We start from the raw sequence: 15,793 nt of genomic DNA, 5'->3' as shown, positions 1-15,793 counted from the left end.
ACTGAACCACCGTAGCAGGTCTAATTCTTTCCGAGCTCTCCAATACGATTTCTCTTTCTCTCTTCTCTCTATCACTTCCTCCTTCACCCCCACCCCCCCTCACACACACAGCGTGGCTAAGGCTTCCACTGTCTCACTATGAATTTCCCTTCCTCAAAAACCTTTTTTTTCGCGCTCGTGCCTTGTCTCGCGCTGGTGCCTTGTCTCGCGCACAGCGCTAAAGTAGCCTCGCGTGACTCGGTTACCGGCTCGAGATGACGCGTTCGTCGTTTTAGCGAGTAGTACGAACGTGTGTAAGCTTAGGAGAGTTAAGCGCGCTGCTAGCAGAGAACAATCACGAATGATGCTGCACTTCTTGGCAAACCTGCGCAGGCTCTTCAAGGCACGGAAAGTACACGTTGACGGCAATGTCTTCCGCCTTCAGACTGTCGTCACGGTGGCGTTCCTGATGGCCTTCTGCACGATTCTCACGACCAAGGAGTACGTGGGAACGCCGATTGACTGTCACTGCCCGACGCTGCCCAAAAGCGTGGTGGAATCCTTCTGCTGGGTCGAGTCTACGTTCAGCGTTCGTCCCATGTTCAATGCGTCGTACAAAGGCAGCGTCGTCTATCCAGGCGCAGGCCACATACCTCCAGGAAGTGGCCTCGAAGACCGCAAGTACCACACTTACTACCAGTGGGTCTGCTTCCTCATGTTCGCCCAGGCGCTCTGCTTCTACGCTCCCCGCTGGTTCTGGAAGGCCTGGGAGGGCGGCAAGGTTGCTGCCATCGTGGCCGCCCTCGACATCCGCTCGGGCGTTGCGCAGGGAAGGAACGAAATCCATTCGCATATGGTCGACTTCCTAGTGGTCAACATGAACCGCAACCGCTGTTACCTGGTCAAGTACCTAGTCTGCGAGGGGTTCAGCGTCCTGAACGTGGTTGTCCAGATGTGCTTCACCGACTACGTCCTGGGAGGAGGGTTCTTGAGCTACGGTTGGGACTTAGTCTGCTCGCATCGAGGAGGGGGCCGTGAGTTTGCGAGTCCGGCCGTGATGGCGTTCCCGCGCATCGCCATGTGCACTTTCGTGCTTTACGGTGAATCCGGAGCTCTCGAGAATCGCGAGGCCATCTGTGTTCTCCCGCTGAACATCCTGAACGAGAAGGTATTTGCCTTTCTGTGGTTCTGGTACGTGCTGCTGCTGTTCACTGGCGCCCTGGCTGTGGTCTACCGTGTGCTGCTGCTGGTGAACGCGCCACTCAGGCGTCGCCTGCTCAGCTGGCGCTACCCGGACAGCCAGGCCATCGCAGCAGTCGTGTCGTCCATGTCTGCCGGCGACGTCTTCCTCCTCAGCCTGGTGGGACAGAACGTGGACTCTGTCGTCTTCAGCCAGCTGGTCGCCGAGCTGTCGCGCAGGTTGGTCAAGGTGTCGCCCGAAGCTCCACCGGATCAGGTGCCGAACTAAGTGCACAACTAGGCCCCAAACTAAGCGCCTTCTTCCGGCGTACTCCTCCTCCCCAGACCTTTGTTTTGAGTGGCACAATTCTGCCCCGTTTTCGTGTTTAGAAAAGTTCAAAAGAAACGCATTTCCGCAAAGAGAGCTTAATGTCTTCTTCCAGTGAGTGCAACGCGCGCGCGCACGCGCGCATGCAAGCACACCCCCCCCCCCCCCCCCCGCACACACACACACACAAACACACAGAGAGAGAGAGAGAGATAGAGAGAGAGAGTGGTGGCCGGTTGGGGCGACCGCATATAGTCTCTGAAAAGGCTTGTTTGTTCCATAGTCGGTTGATTGCCTAATATGCCGTAAACCGGAAACCATGGATCACATTTTTCTTGACTGCTAGGACTCAGTATTTCTCTCGGATTTCTTGCAGCGGACTAAAACGCTCTAAAAAATTTGCAGGACGCTTAAGCTTCGCCTTTAAGAGTGTTACGCGAAAGCGTGTTGCAACGTTGCCAAGGAGTGCACGGAACGCCATCGCCCGTTCGGCGCGACGCGTGGCCTGTTGGACAGTTTAAGGGAAGGACGCCTGTCTCGCATATCTCGGTGGACACCCGAACCGGGCCGTAATCAGGGCAGAGAAATGAAATGAAAATTGGTTTTAATGAATGGAAATGACGCCTGTCTCACAATTCTCGCTGGACACCCGTAGCGCGTTGTAAGGGAAGAAAAATCCCTTCCCTTACGCCGCGGTTCAGGTGTCCACCTTGATGCGCCATTTCTAGCTCACGGCCAACGCCGCCGACGACACCGGCTTTACAGCGACACGAGCTCCTTAACGCTGTCGCGTTAAAAGCTCAGACTGTGCATTAGCTCAGCTAACCCTGAATATATATATATATATATATATATATATATATATATATATATATATATATATATATATATATATACAAAGCGAAAGCAGTCGGCGTTCATTGGCGTTCACAACGTTCTCTATAGACTCTGATGATTTTGAGGAAAGGAAGGGCGCATAACTGGCTCCCTGGGTCAGTGGAGGTACGTGGCTGTGGTGAGAGATGTGGGCTGCATGCGATAGCGCTGACAGTGTTGTGGCAGACCCGCGGCGCTGCAGCAACAGGCCGCAGCGTTCATTGGGTGAACTACCTCTCGCGATCAACCATTATTTTAACTGCCACTTACCAGGGTGGCAGGGTGGGAGCGCTGCCTATCCAGTGTGCGGAACGCACTTAACGTTACAGACGCCAAGCCGCGTCCATTTGCCCGATACATCACAGCTTTCGCTCTCTAACCAGGTTGAGCAGCAGTTAAACCGCGGATAATTTTTTTTCACTATCACTCATATGGTTCTTGGAAATTCGGAGGTGTGTGGTCCACCGTAGTAATTTCCATATCAATTTTTTAGAATTTTGAAAACAGGGTTACCCTCGGTGCTGAAGCACAACAAATTTTGACTATTTAAATTAGTATAAATATGGACTGGAGAGGTTGCTGTGCTTACAAGCTTCTCGAAAGAGCGTGTATATTGGCGTGAGGTAGCCAAAATTTGTTGCGCCACAGCGCCGAGGGTAACCGCATTTTCGAAATTCCAAAAACTGATGCGGATAGTATTTACTGCGGGGTATACGCGCCTTTCAGTAATTGAGCCTAATACTAGGAGTCAAAAAGTTAAGTATTCATTATTGGTTAACCAGTCTTGTAGTTAGCACGTCTTAGCAGTATCCTTATATGCTATTGGTGACAATGCGATGCCAAAAAAAGCGTTCTTCTAACTCCGAGGCTATTTTTAAGAATTGTGTAGTCTTAGGTGAAACGCCCTGTGTATATTCTTCATTCATTACGAGAAAGCATTTGACTCATTAGAAACTTCAGCAGTCAAGCAGGCATTGCGGAATCAGGGCGTAGAAGAGGCTTACGTGAAAATACTTTATACGATATCTATAACGACTGCACAGCTACTATAGCCCTTCCTAAAGTCAGCAATAAAATTCCAATAAGGAAGGCTGTGAGGTAATAATTGGTTTTTTTGGGGGAAATGAAATGGCGCAGTATCTGTCTCATATATCGTTGGACACCTGAACCGCGCCGTAAGGGAAGGGATAAAGGAGATAAAGAAGACACGATCTCGCCGATTCTATTCATCGCCTGTTTACAGGAAATATCCCGAAGCCTGGATTTTGAACAGTTGAGGATAAGAGTTAATAAAGAATGTCTAAGTAATCTGCGATTCGCTGATGTCATTGCCATGCTGAGTCACTCAGGAGGTGAACTGCAAATCATGATCAATGAGTGAGACAGGCCGAGCAGAACGCTGGGTCTAAAAATTAACATGCAGAAAACCTTTGAAGTAGTGTTCAGCACTCCCGCAAGGGAATGGCAGCTCACAATTGGTAGTGAGGTGCTGGAAGTAGTAAGGAAATACGTCTACTTAAGGCAGGTAGTGACAGCTGATCCGGATCATGAGAGGGAAATAACTAGAAGGATAGGAATGGGGTGGAGCGCATATGGTAGGTTCTCTCAGATCATGAGGGGCAGTTTACCAATATCCCTCAGGGTGAAAGTGTACAACAGCTGTATCTTGCCGGTACTCACGACAGAAACGTGGAGGCTAACGAAAAGGGTTCAGCTGAAGTTAAGGACCACGCAGCGAGCTATGGAAAGGGAAATGATAGGTGTAACGTTAAGATTCAGGAAGAAGGCAGAGTGGGTCAGGACACAAACGCGGGTTAATAACATCCTAGTCGAAATCTAGAGGAAAAAATGGGCTTGGACAGGGCATGCAATGCGAAGGCAAGATAACCGCTGGTCCTTAAGTGTAACGGAGTGAATTCCAGGAGAAGGCAAGCGTAGCGTCGAGGGCGGCAAAAATTTAGGTGAGCGGATGAAATTAACAAGTTTGCGTTGAAACGCTGGCAGCAGCTGGCAAAAGACAAGGCTAATTGGAGAGACATGGGAGAGGCCTTTGCCCTGCAGTGGGCGTAGTCAGGCTGATGGTGATGACGATGATGTTGTTGTTGATGATGATGATGATGAAGTTATTGCATCCCTGGCTTTTTGACGATACTGGCGGCCGAGGACCTGTGATGCCGCGTTCCGAGAACTGCTTACTTGTCGGGTCACGGTTCATTTTGAAACAATATTTTCGATTTCTTTTTGCAGTTAGAAAAAGACAGTTGTGGCCTATACTTTCGGTGAGTTAGAGAGAATGGATATTCCTTCTTAAGCGTGTTAGTGTTCTATAATATATTGCATATTTCACAATTCCTTCACATTTAAATAAATGTTTTATAAATGTTCCTCATTTCTGTGCTGCGTTTTGACCCTAGGGGCCTCTGTGGGAGGGGGTTGTTAGGGGTGTGGAGGGGGTGCTGCGGTGAAACTTCTCCGTCTAAGGGAGAACCCTGCGCACGATTGTATTTAGAGTGTACCGAGCGGCGGGCGGCTGCTCTCCTTTGGTGTCACCGAATACTTTAGAAGGACACGGGCGCACTTCCCTACCCCTCACCCGAAACTCGCGGGATCGGTCTGACCGCTGGCGGTAGCTTCAGACAAATACATACCCCAACCTTTCATTGTACAGCAAGGTCCGCCCTGCCCTGTTTCACTCCACTTGTCCGTGGTGCCACGATCACCGCACCATATGCAACCCGACCTGACAGTGTCCACACAATCCTGTGGTGCCCCCAATTCCTAACCCTTCCCTGGAACAATGCCAGCTCCAAATCGGCCGATAGGATTCGTCTGATCGACCGGGCGACAGCGGCTGCAGTCGCCGTTTTGGGGCTTCTCAAATACGGGGCCCTCCCCGGCACATTGCTTCACTGTGGCCTGTAAATAAATATGCTTTACTCTCTCTCTACCATGTTCATTAGGCTGTCCACCATTCAGGGACGTTCTGCTGATGCCTGATTCGACTTCTTAGCAGGGCTACGAGCGAGGTTGTTCATCGACTTAAGATTCTTCATATTCTCAAGTAACGAGGCAGATGTCTCGTATAGAAAGGCCGTGCACAGAAGGTCTTGCGAATATTCTAGAGCTTAGACAAATGCCTTGGAAACTCACTTCAATGAAAAACAGCGGTTTTGAAAAATTGAAAATTGGTTTTTGAGGAAAAGAAATGGCGCAGTAACTTTCTCATGTATAATAATAATAATAATAATTGGTTTTTTGTGGAAAGGAAATGGCGCAGTATCTGTCTCATATATCGTTGGACACCTGAACCGCGCCGTAAGGGAAGGGTAAAGGAGGGAGTCAAAGAAGAAAGGAAGAGAGAGGTCCATAGTGGAGGGCTCCGGAATAATTTCGACCACCTGGGGATCTTTAACGTGCACTGACATCGCACAGCACACGGGCGCCTTAGCGTTTTTCCTCCATAAAAACGCAGCCGCCGCGGTCGGGTTCGAACCCGGGAACTCCGGATCAGTAGCCGAGCGCCCTAACCACTGAGCCACCGCGGCGGGGAGTAGGTGGGCACCCGAACGGGCCGTAAGGGAATGATAAAGGAGAAAGCCTTTATATAAATGGTCTATAGACTTTATGACTTTTTATAGACTCCATGGCCATCCTTGTCTTTCCCTTTTGCCTAGAGATTATCTGCATACTCAAGTCTATAACAGCCTTAATTTACCTTTTTCTATAGACGGTCTACAGAATAACAACGGACTGAAGTCAATAACAGTCTTAATTTACCTTTGTCTATAGATGGTCTACAGATTATCAATAGACTAAACTCTATAACCGCCTTAATTTCCTTTTGTCTATGGATGTTCTACAGACTATCTAGAGACTGAAGTCTATAACAGCCTTAATTTCCTTTCTTCTATAGGCATTCTATAGACTATAGACTAACGTCTATAAGCGCCTTAATTTCCTTTTTTTTATAGACGGTCTATAGACTAAAGTCTGTACCCGCCAGAAATTATTTTTGTCTATAGACTTTCTATAGGCTAAAGTCTATAACCGCCTTACTTTCTTTTCGTCTACAGACGGTATAAAGACTAAAGACGAAATTCTACAATAGCCTTAATTTTCTTTTGTCTATAGGCGTTCTATAGAAGATATATGGCCTTAGTCTATGACAGCCTTAATCTCTTTTTGTCTATAGACAGTCTACAGGCTATCCATTGACCAAAGTGTATGGATAGCCTACACCCCATTTCTGTCTAGACAATCTATACACTGCCTTTCGACTAAGTCTATAACAATTTCAAGTTCTTTTTGCTCTTCATGGCGAGGGGAACCCTGCAGCGGGTGACCGCAACTATGGCTAGAGTCCTCCACCTCCCTAGCTGTTTCGGGAATAAAAAAAAACATTGGATGAGGACAATTCAACGCCCTCCTGTCTATTGTTTTTAGAAGTCTTGAAAAGGTACTTTTCGTTATACGGGGACGTATATTGCAAACACAACTCAAGAATATTTAATGATAACAGATAAACCGAGGAAAGAAAGCCATTCCAGAAGTAAGGGTTCCCGCAAACTGTACTACATCAAATGAACAAGCTCTCCCTTGAAGGAATCGCTCTAGACAATTCCATTCCATCATTCGATCGTTACTGCCCACCGTGCTTAACTCAGAAACGTTTCATCAGTGATTGCACATTTCTCTTTAAAACTCCTTAGAGATGAAGGTGGAAAGACGGGCATGAGAATTCAAGGATGTGCCCATCTCTTTGAAACACCGTTAGAAGTATCTTTAAGAGCATGGTAATCTGCGAGATTAGCATCTGCCATTTATACAATTGCCGTTTGCATTCAAGTGGAAAAGTGTTGCGACGCAGAAATCACAAATGCGCAGTTTTTTTGTTTCTCCTCATATACGTGCTGCTTCGGAGCCGAAGACACGCCGATGTCGCCAATACCACTTTTCTAAACACAAACACACAAATTAGACTTTATGCTTTGCAACTTTTTAGTTACTCGAAAAGTGTGCCACATACAATTGGGTGATACGCGGCACGTATGGACAAAGTAAACTTTTGGTTTTGTTTTCGCGCGATTGGAGAATTTAAGTTAATAAACCAACTGACTTCTGTGCTCCTGGATACCAGATCAAGCTACTTACGGCTAGAGTGCGAATGGTAAAGATACGACCGTGAAACTGGTTTCTGTTCCACGTTTTATCCATTTTACCGCGAGACGGCGGAAAATTATTCGGGCTGCTAGCAACCGTGTGCGCGGATGTGTCGGCATGTGTCGGTGTCGCCGGCGTGTTATCTCGTGGATAACGTTTTCAGCTAAATCCAACTTTATCGTCCTCTAACGGTAAGTCTACACGTTTATTTTTTTTATTAATTCGATCTCCTAAACCACTCTAAGCAGAGCTGTGCGTGCAGAACAGATTATGTGCGCAGCAACAAACTTCCTATCCTCGTTTGTAAGCCGCGTTACAAGCAGCGGAATGCTGATTATGTTTGTGCCGTTATGTTATCCCTAACGCGCGGAAAGGCCGTCGGTGCGAAACCCGTGATTGTAAGCTGCTCCTCACGAGCTGTCTACTGCGGTTTTTCGTGTTGCACGGTAGATGCGCGGCCAGAAATATCTGTTAGCCCGTGAATGACGGCCGAAATGGAGCTATGCGTTAGCGCCGTGCGAGCTCGATTTACTTCGCGCCTCCGGAAACGCACACTCGCATTCTGAGGCGGATTGCGTTTATTCTTTTATCTTTGTGCGTTGCTTGTTACGTATAAACGCTCGCTCGGCGCGCGTCGTGGACAGCGGCGTTTCGCCAAATGTTTTGCAATGCTATAGACTGGAGCACGGGACGTTTGTCAAAGTTACACTCAGGCGGCGCTGGAGGAAAGATAAGTGTGACGGTTCAATAAAAGTCGTTGCCGATGCGAACAGTCGGCCTGTACGCCCGGCCAATTCTTTACCAGTGCCGTGCGAGCGTCGATCAAGCTGCTTGTTAGCGCCTTATCACGGCGCGGAGCGGCGAAGCCAGCGAGAATAACCGCCTGCGCACAAGTTCGCCCATACAAAGATTGTCGTCTGCTAGGCTGTTCCCGCTATCGCGACACAACCCCGCCTTGTTCTCTCTCCCGGCTGATGACAGCGGCGTCATGGGGATGAAGTCAGCAAATATTTGATAAAGTCTTAGGCATGTCGCTAGCTTTCACTCGGCCGCAAAATTCACTACGAAGGCATCGTTGGCGACAACGCAGCAGCTACGGTTGTGTATAAATTGCGGTCGCCCTATCGAGTTTTTTTTTTCTCTAGCTGTCTAGGAGCAAGAAGACAACCCCACGCAACCCGGAAGGAAGGCGGCTGCGTAAAAGAGAGGAAGGCTGGGGATGGCCTGCATGATCTTGAGAAGGGGCCGTGTCGAATGTAGCGACTTGACACAGTGCGAGTGGGGAGATCGTAGCAACGCAAATGCCGGATGGAAGGACTTGAGGAGAGAAGCCGAAGCTGATGAACGGCAGAGACAGTGTGTACGCCTTGACCGCGGCTATGGTATAGGGCCGAGCAACGTTGCGGGTCAGCAGGAGATCGGCACTAGGCGCAACGAGGTAGTCGCCATCGGGAGCGGGGGAGAGGGTGTCAGTGCAACGACCATCATCAACGACCGTGCCATCAGTGCCGGAAAAGGTGCCGGGGTCGCGAGGAGGAGTCATGATTACGAAAGGAACGGTAGTGGGGCTCCTTGACTCTCCGGGTGGAGCCATGGTGGTGGACCCGGCCTGACGACCACTACGAAGCAGCGTGGTGTGCTCAGCGTAAAATCCGCACCTCCACCAAAGATGTTACGTGGTCCAAGGCGGGAACGACGCAAGAACGCCCCGGCAACGCACACAGGCCAAGAGCACAGGGCCCGCACAGAGCACCCAAGCCCAGAGCACGCGCACCTCCGAGACTCTTACCTCGTCTTCACCAAGAATATCCTTTGCAATATATAGTCTACCGTCGGCTGCATGATAACAGCCGCGTGTTACAGACAGTATGCTGGTTAGGGCCCATACATAGAGCGCATGCGCGTCTGATACAATACATCTCCCTCATTGCAATATTTAAAAGTCTGCGGGCACAATACGAGGCACTTGGTGGAAATCCTGGTCGCAGTGAAGACTGGGCTGTCGCTTTTGTCGGGGGGACCGCATTGGCACATATTGCGTGGGCTGGGTTGTACACTGTGGTTCTCCAGCGTTTTCCAGGGAAATGTCTTCACTGTCAGAGTCATCTTCCGTTAAGTCACGTTGGAATCACTCGCGTGTGGCTAGAAGAGGTTGTCGGTTGCGTCGAAGCACCTTGTTGTCCTCTGTAAGGACGCGTTAATACCTTCGGGCCGCCAGGCCCATGACACGAGCCTTGCAGTCCCATGCATCCCCTCGTACTCGTACAACTTCATCTTTCTTGAGTGCTGGCAGGGTTTTTCCTTTGGATGGTTTTGGCTGCGTGGTTGGCGCCGAGACGTCAGTTGACTGTAGCATGACATGAATTCTAGTAACCGAGTGCGTAACTTCCTGCCTTGAAGGAGCTCTCCAGGGGACCGGCCTTCGGCTAGTGGAGTCGAGCGATAGCCGAGTAGACCCAACCAGAAGACCTCTTTGAGGTCGCCAGTCTTCTTCATTATTCTTTTCACAATTTGGACTCCTTTCCCGGCGAGGCCATTGGGCCATGCGCAATCTCGGACTCAACGTCACATGCTTGAACTCGTACCTGGATGCGAACAAAGCAAATTGATGGGATGAAAACTGAGGACCGTTGTCGGTGCAGACTTCCAACGAAATTCTATACCTTGCAAAAATTGAGCCAAGTGTAGCAATGACAGTGCATGTCGATTAGCTTTTCGACTTCAGGAAAGTTTGAAAACGCGTCAAACACGCACAGATAGGTGTTTCCGCCGTACATAAAAATAACAACCACCCTGTACCAGGCATGCTCTGGGATCGGCCTAAGCACCACTAGTTCGGTTTGTTCTTTGTACGCGTATTTTTGACAAACAGAACAGGTCTTGACCATGTTTTTAATGTTCGTATTCAGTCGCGGCCAAAAACCAAGCGACGGGCTCTCGCTTTGCACTTATTTATGCCTAAGTGACCTTCATGAATGCGACCGAGTATTTCAGCTGTCGTAGCCTTTGGGATGACGACTTTGGTGCCCTTCATAACAATGCCCTTGACTTCTGATAACTCAGGTTTCTTCTCGTTTCCTTAGTTGCCGCAACGCTGTCTGCAAGTCTGGGTCAGTGGCTGTCGCTTCTGCCAGTCGATCATTTTCTTGCTTACCAGCTCGGAAGTCACGCTCACTGCATGGACGTCGACGTCATCAGTGAAGTAATCTTTGTCCGTAGGAAAGGCCGCCGATGATCTAGATAGCATATCGGCCAGGAACAGTTGTTTGCCTGGGACAAAGTGAAGAACGTGATCGTATCTTGGCAAGCGCAGAAAGAACCGTTGCAATCTTGGTGGCATGTCGCCAATGGCTTTCGAAGCAATTGCTAGCAGTGGTTTGTGGTCGGCTTCAATAATAAACTTGCGGCCGTAAACGGAATGAAAAAAACTCTCGCAATTCTTTCTCTATTTGCGCGTATCTTTGTTCAGCCTCAGTCATTGTGCGTGATGCATAGGCGACGGGTCGCCAACTGCCACCATAATTCTGAAGAAGGGCAGAACCAATCCCATTTCTGGAAGCATCTCCAACGACCTTCGTCTCCCTAGCAGGATCGAAAATGGCTAGCAAAGGTTGACCGCTCAATGTGTCGCAGACAGCCTGCCATTCTTTAGAGTGATTTTCGGACCATTCAAAACCGTTGTCTTTTTTTTTAATGAGGCTTCGTAGAAGCGACGTCTTTTCCGACAGATGCGGTATGTATTTCCCGAAGTAGTTCACGACCCCGAGCATTCTGTGAACGCCGGCTTTGTCCTTTGGCTGAGGCACTTCACTTAATGGTGCGGTCATTGCGGGGTTAGGTCTTATTCCGTCTTTGTTTATGACATCACCCAAAAAGTCAATTTCGGTGACACCGAATTCGCATTTCGCCGCACATTGAGCGTCAGGCCGGCCTTTTTAGCTAGTTGCAAGACTGTGCGGAGGCGAGTATCGTGCTCTTTCCTTGTTCTCCCCCATATCAGTATATCATCGATATAGATTCGCACCCCTGCAGCCTGGTCGAATATATCCTTCATAGTTCTCTGGAAAACTCCAGGCGGCGAAGCAATGCCGAAGGGAAGTCTCAAGAAACGGTAGCGTCCAAAGGGCGTGCCAATTGGGCGCACCTTTACGTAGCCTCATCTAAGCGGATTGGATGGAAGCCCGAGTACGCGTCGATGCGAGAGAAAAAAAGCGGCACCGGCAAGCTCAGACTCAATGTCTTCTCGTTTCGGCATTTGATAATGCTCTCGCTTTAGGCACTCGTTAATTCGCCTCGGGTCAATGCATACGCGCAGTTTCCCAACCTTTTTGCGTGCTGCAACAAACGGGCTCACCCAGTCCGTCGGTTCGCCGACTTTGGCCACGATTCCAGCACGTTCCATCCGATCCAGCTCTTCTCGCAGGGGCTCGAGCAACGCCAAGGGCACCCGTCGAACCGGCTGGACTACCGGTGTTGCATCCTCACGCAGAACCATGTGGTACTGGCGTGCTAGACAGCCGATGCCCTGAAACAGCTCGGGAAATTCCTTGACCAGTTGGTCAGTGTGCATAGCGTTGACAGAACGAGACACTAGTCCTAACGCTTCACTTGCAGACAGCCCAAGTATGGCCTGGCTGCTCTTCTTTACAATGAAAAAGTCGAAATGCCCACTTCGGCCGTTCACAGCCACTTGCAGCGTAGCGACGCCGATGTCCTTTATAACGTCGCCGGTGTATGAGCGGAGTACGGAGGGGCTTGCTCTTAAAGCTGACTTCGCTTTGAGCCTTTGGAAAACGGAGTAAGGCAACAAATTCGCCTGCGAGCCTGTGTTTGCTTTCAGAGACACTAGTTGGGAAGCCACTCTCGCGTGGATGAGCCAATCGGCTCTGTTGCCTAAGTTGACGTCGAGGATTTCGAATCCTGCCTGCTCGTCAGATACTCCTGGCTCACTTGAGACCCTTGTCTGCAACAGGCCGAGAAGTGCATGGTTAACGCCACGCCACTGAAAACATGTTTTGTCGAATGCTGGGCATCTGCCACGTTCGTGCAGGCCCTTACACTTAGAATACTTGAACTGCCTGCGTGCATTGATCTGAGCCACTTCCTGCTCTTGTTGAGCCTCGTCTGGTTCCGAACATTCCACAGATTGTTCACAAGCTGAACATTTGCCTTGCTGGCGCGTTTTGATTTGTGGTACTTGCTTCTCCGGTTGAGCTCATACGTTGTTTTTCTCGGCGCATAACTCTTCAGCTTCGCAAATTTCCTCCGCCTTCAGTAACGTAAGGTCCTTAACTTTCAGCATCTTTTCGCAGAATTTCGTATTCTTTGTTCCAAAGCCAACCCGGTCCCTGACCACGGAGTCACTTAGACTTACAAAATTGCAGCTGCGTGCAAGTCTCTTCAAGTATCGTGAAAAATGTTCGAAAGGTTCGCCCTCAACTTGCGTTCTTGAGTGGAAGACGTACCGTTAGTACACTTCGTTCTGTTGCTGCTTGCAGTATTCCTCAAACTTCTTCGTAACTGCTTCACAATCTTCCTTGCTTTCGTTCTCCGAGAACAAAGAATTGCTGAGTACCTCTAGGGCGTCCTCTCCGGCCACGGTGCATGAGCAGCAGTGCGGTCTTAGCTTCCTGCGTCCGTGGTTCTTTCGTCGGCTCCGTGGCCTGCAGGAACAGCTCGAACCGCTGCTTGAAGAGGCTCCAGTTCTTCGCGGTGCTACCGGACAGCACCAGCGGCTGCGGTGGCTTCACTAAATCCATCGTGCCAGTGCACAGCGACGCCCCTTCCACCAGCGTGTTACTGCGTACGTACGTGAGTGCGATCCCACTTCTGACACCATGTTCCGGCGTCCAACAACGAACACGCAATGTGGAATCAACCAGAAGAAGAACGTTTATTCGCGATTGCTTCCAATCATATATAGTCTACCGGCGGCTGCATGATAACAGCCACGTGTTACAGATAGCATGCTGGCCAGGGCCCATACATAGAGCGCATGCGCGTCTGATACAATACAGCCTGAAAGGTGCAGGTTCGGTCCCGACCTCGGCAGTCGAAGTTCTATGGAGGCGAAATGCTGAGATCCTTGTACTATGCGATGTCAGTGCACGTATCCGTATCAAATAACATTTTATATGGATACGATTTACGATACGAAGAAGGCTGCTGTGCTTTAATTATTGAAGTTTATTGTTGCGAATGGGATGCAAATTTCTTAAAATCGTTGTAGTCACATAAAAGAAACATATACCGAAGAGTAATATGTTTCGAAAATTCTCGAATTTTACACCTGACACTTTTCTAACACCGCGTAAAAGGAATCGTAGTGAGCGAAATGGGAAATTTTTCAGTGCTGTAGTATGTCTATACCGACAACAAATGGGACACAAAATTGTCTTTAATTTTTAAGTACAGGCGAAAATTACAACAGATTTGAAAAGAACTGACAGAGATCTCTCAACTGTGAATTTTTCAGCCGTGTCGCGAAAATATTGACAGAAATGTTTTATTCTAGAGCATGTTTCCTTAAATTCCCTGTCTCTGCACTGCTCCGGCGGGCACGTTTGAGCCGGCGTTGCACGAATATTTTCTCTTTATCCTTTCTCCACGCTTTCTCGTGAAGTATAAATTTGCGATGAAAGGCAGCTTGGAGTTACGCCCAGTGCCGCAATGAGGCGGCTCGCATCAATGTTTCAGATCCCGCACATTCGCACAATCGTTCGCTTATTCGAAACGGCTAAGCCCTCCCGAAACGTAACGCTCCAAGCAAGTCCCGTTTTCATCCACAGCGAAAGAAAAATATGAAATTTGCGTCGTGCCAGAGGTTATCGTCAATACAAAAAATATTCATATTCACACATACAAAGGCGACAATGATGGCTGCTAATCTGCTAGAGTTTCGCTCGTGTGCATTGCATGGAGGCTACTGTGTCTACAACGGTACTATATGTGACCTAATGCAGCATTGTAACGTGCGTGATATAAGAGACACGATGTGAGCGGCCCCTCGCGGCGGTCGCTTCGGCGCTGTCAGAACGGAGGGAAGGAAGCGGTGATCTTCCGGCCATTGAGCCTCTGGGGTGGCCTAAAGTTGTCGGAGAGGGAGGAACCTTGCCTACGCCCCTCTAGTCCGCGTAGACGCTGCACCTGCGACAGGGAGATGAGGTTGACGTGAGATGACGTCATCTCACGCCATTTAGCGAGACTGAGTTTACCAGTGGATTTTGAAAAAAATTGGCAAGCACGCTTGCTAAGCGTCTGAGGCTCGTCCATGGCAGCTCCGCTACACGCTCGCGACAGCCGTCCTATATATACCTACACGACCACGTGGCTATTATGTGGTATCACATGGTCTCACGACACCCCCATCGGATATCATCTCGTGGCTTCACATCAGCCCATCGGACGTTCTGAAGGTCAAAGGTCAACCCAAAAGTCACCCAATGTCAAAGGTGAAATGCCGACTAAAGGTCAGGGGTAAAGAGTTCGACACCATAACTGTACCACATATGGTCATACACGGCTAACGTGGTCGGGCTGAAGGTCGTTCAAGGTCATTCTCCGGCCTACGCGACGACCGCTTTAGCTAGCGTAGTGAAGCTTTTCGCTTCAAAACGATATTTCACCACTTTCGCAACCACAACACGCGCACTCGGCCGCACCAGGGTCTCGGAGACGAACGCGGGCCTGCTGAAGACGATCCAGCGGACGGGCTCCGTGCAGGGTGGCGTGGTGAGCGACCCGCGGTACGTGAAGAACTCGGCCCTGCCCGCGGGCGGCATCAGCTTGTCCAGCGTCAGCGGGAATGTGGCCTTGTTCGAGCCTCGCACACCGCCCAGAAGGCGGCGCACCATCCACGGCAGCAGACGCCGCAGCGAGCGGCGACGAAGCCTCTTGGATTCCAGCGGGCCGAGCATGGCGCGTACTGCCTTCACCGAGTCGAACTCGACGAATGTCAGCTACGTCAAAGAGCGCTTAAGATGACGTCACAGTGAGCGCCATGTCAGAGACAAGGAGCGCGATGAAAGCCTGCGTGTGCTTCTATTCCGCTGATTTCCACCTGCTCAAATTAGCATTGCGGAGCCTAGGCTCAGTCATGGAGGCCGTGGCTTCACGTGCAATGAATCTCTTTGCATTTGTATCGACAACCATTAGTAATGTGTTGAACAACTGTCCCAGTCACTGTTCAGCCCAAAAAAGCACTTTCAACAACGTGCACTGGCCAGACAACCAACAATCCCTTTTTTTTAATCTGATTCAACACACCGTGTA

The 15,793-nt window shown here is 49.6% G+C and overlaps 2 protein-coding genes across 2 annotated transcripts; one reads left to right on the top strand and one right to left on the bottom strand.

The window, feature by feature from the left end:
- The first annotated feature begins 265 nt into the window (after positions 1–265).
- On the top strand, positions 266–1,497 carry LOC144118516 (innexin shaking-B-like). The gene has a single exon (XM_077651438.1). The coding sequence runs from the start codon at positions 341–343 to the stop codon at positions 1,445–1,447; it is 1,107 nt and encodes a 368-aa protein (XP_077507564.1). The 5' UTR covers positions 266–340; the 3' UTR covers positions 1,448–1,497.
- A 12,711-nt stretch (positions 1,498–14,208) lies between these two features.
- On the bottom strand, positions 14,209–15,461 carry LOC144118515 (carbonic anhydrase-like). The gene is made up of 2 exons (XM_077651437.1): positions 15,184–15,461; positions 14,209–14,668 (listed from the first exon to the last, which is right to left on the bottom strand). Exons 1-2 carry the CDS (start codon positions 15,436–15,438, stop codon positions 14,552–14,554), a joined length of 372 nt encoding a protein of 123 aa, XP_077507563.1. The 5' UTR covers positions 15,439–15,461; the 3' UTR covers positions 14,209–14,551.
- Positions 15,462–15,793: the final 332 nt, after the last annotated feature.

The sequence above is a fragment of the Amblyomma americanum genome, chromosome 2 (genome assembly GCF_052857255.1).
Source record: "Amblyomma americanum isolate KBUSLIRL-KWMA chromosome 2, ASM5285725v1, whole genome shotgun sequence".
Classification (NCBI taxonomy): domain Eukaryota; kingdom Metazoa; phylum Arthropoda; class Arachnida; order Ixodida; family Ixodidae; genus Amblyomma; species Amblyomma americanum.
Note: the sequence above shows the minus strand (reverse complement) of the source record. Positions and strands in the feature narration are given on the sequence as shown.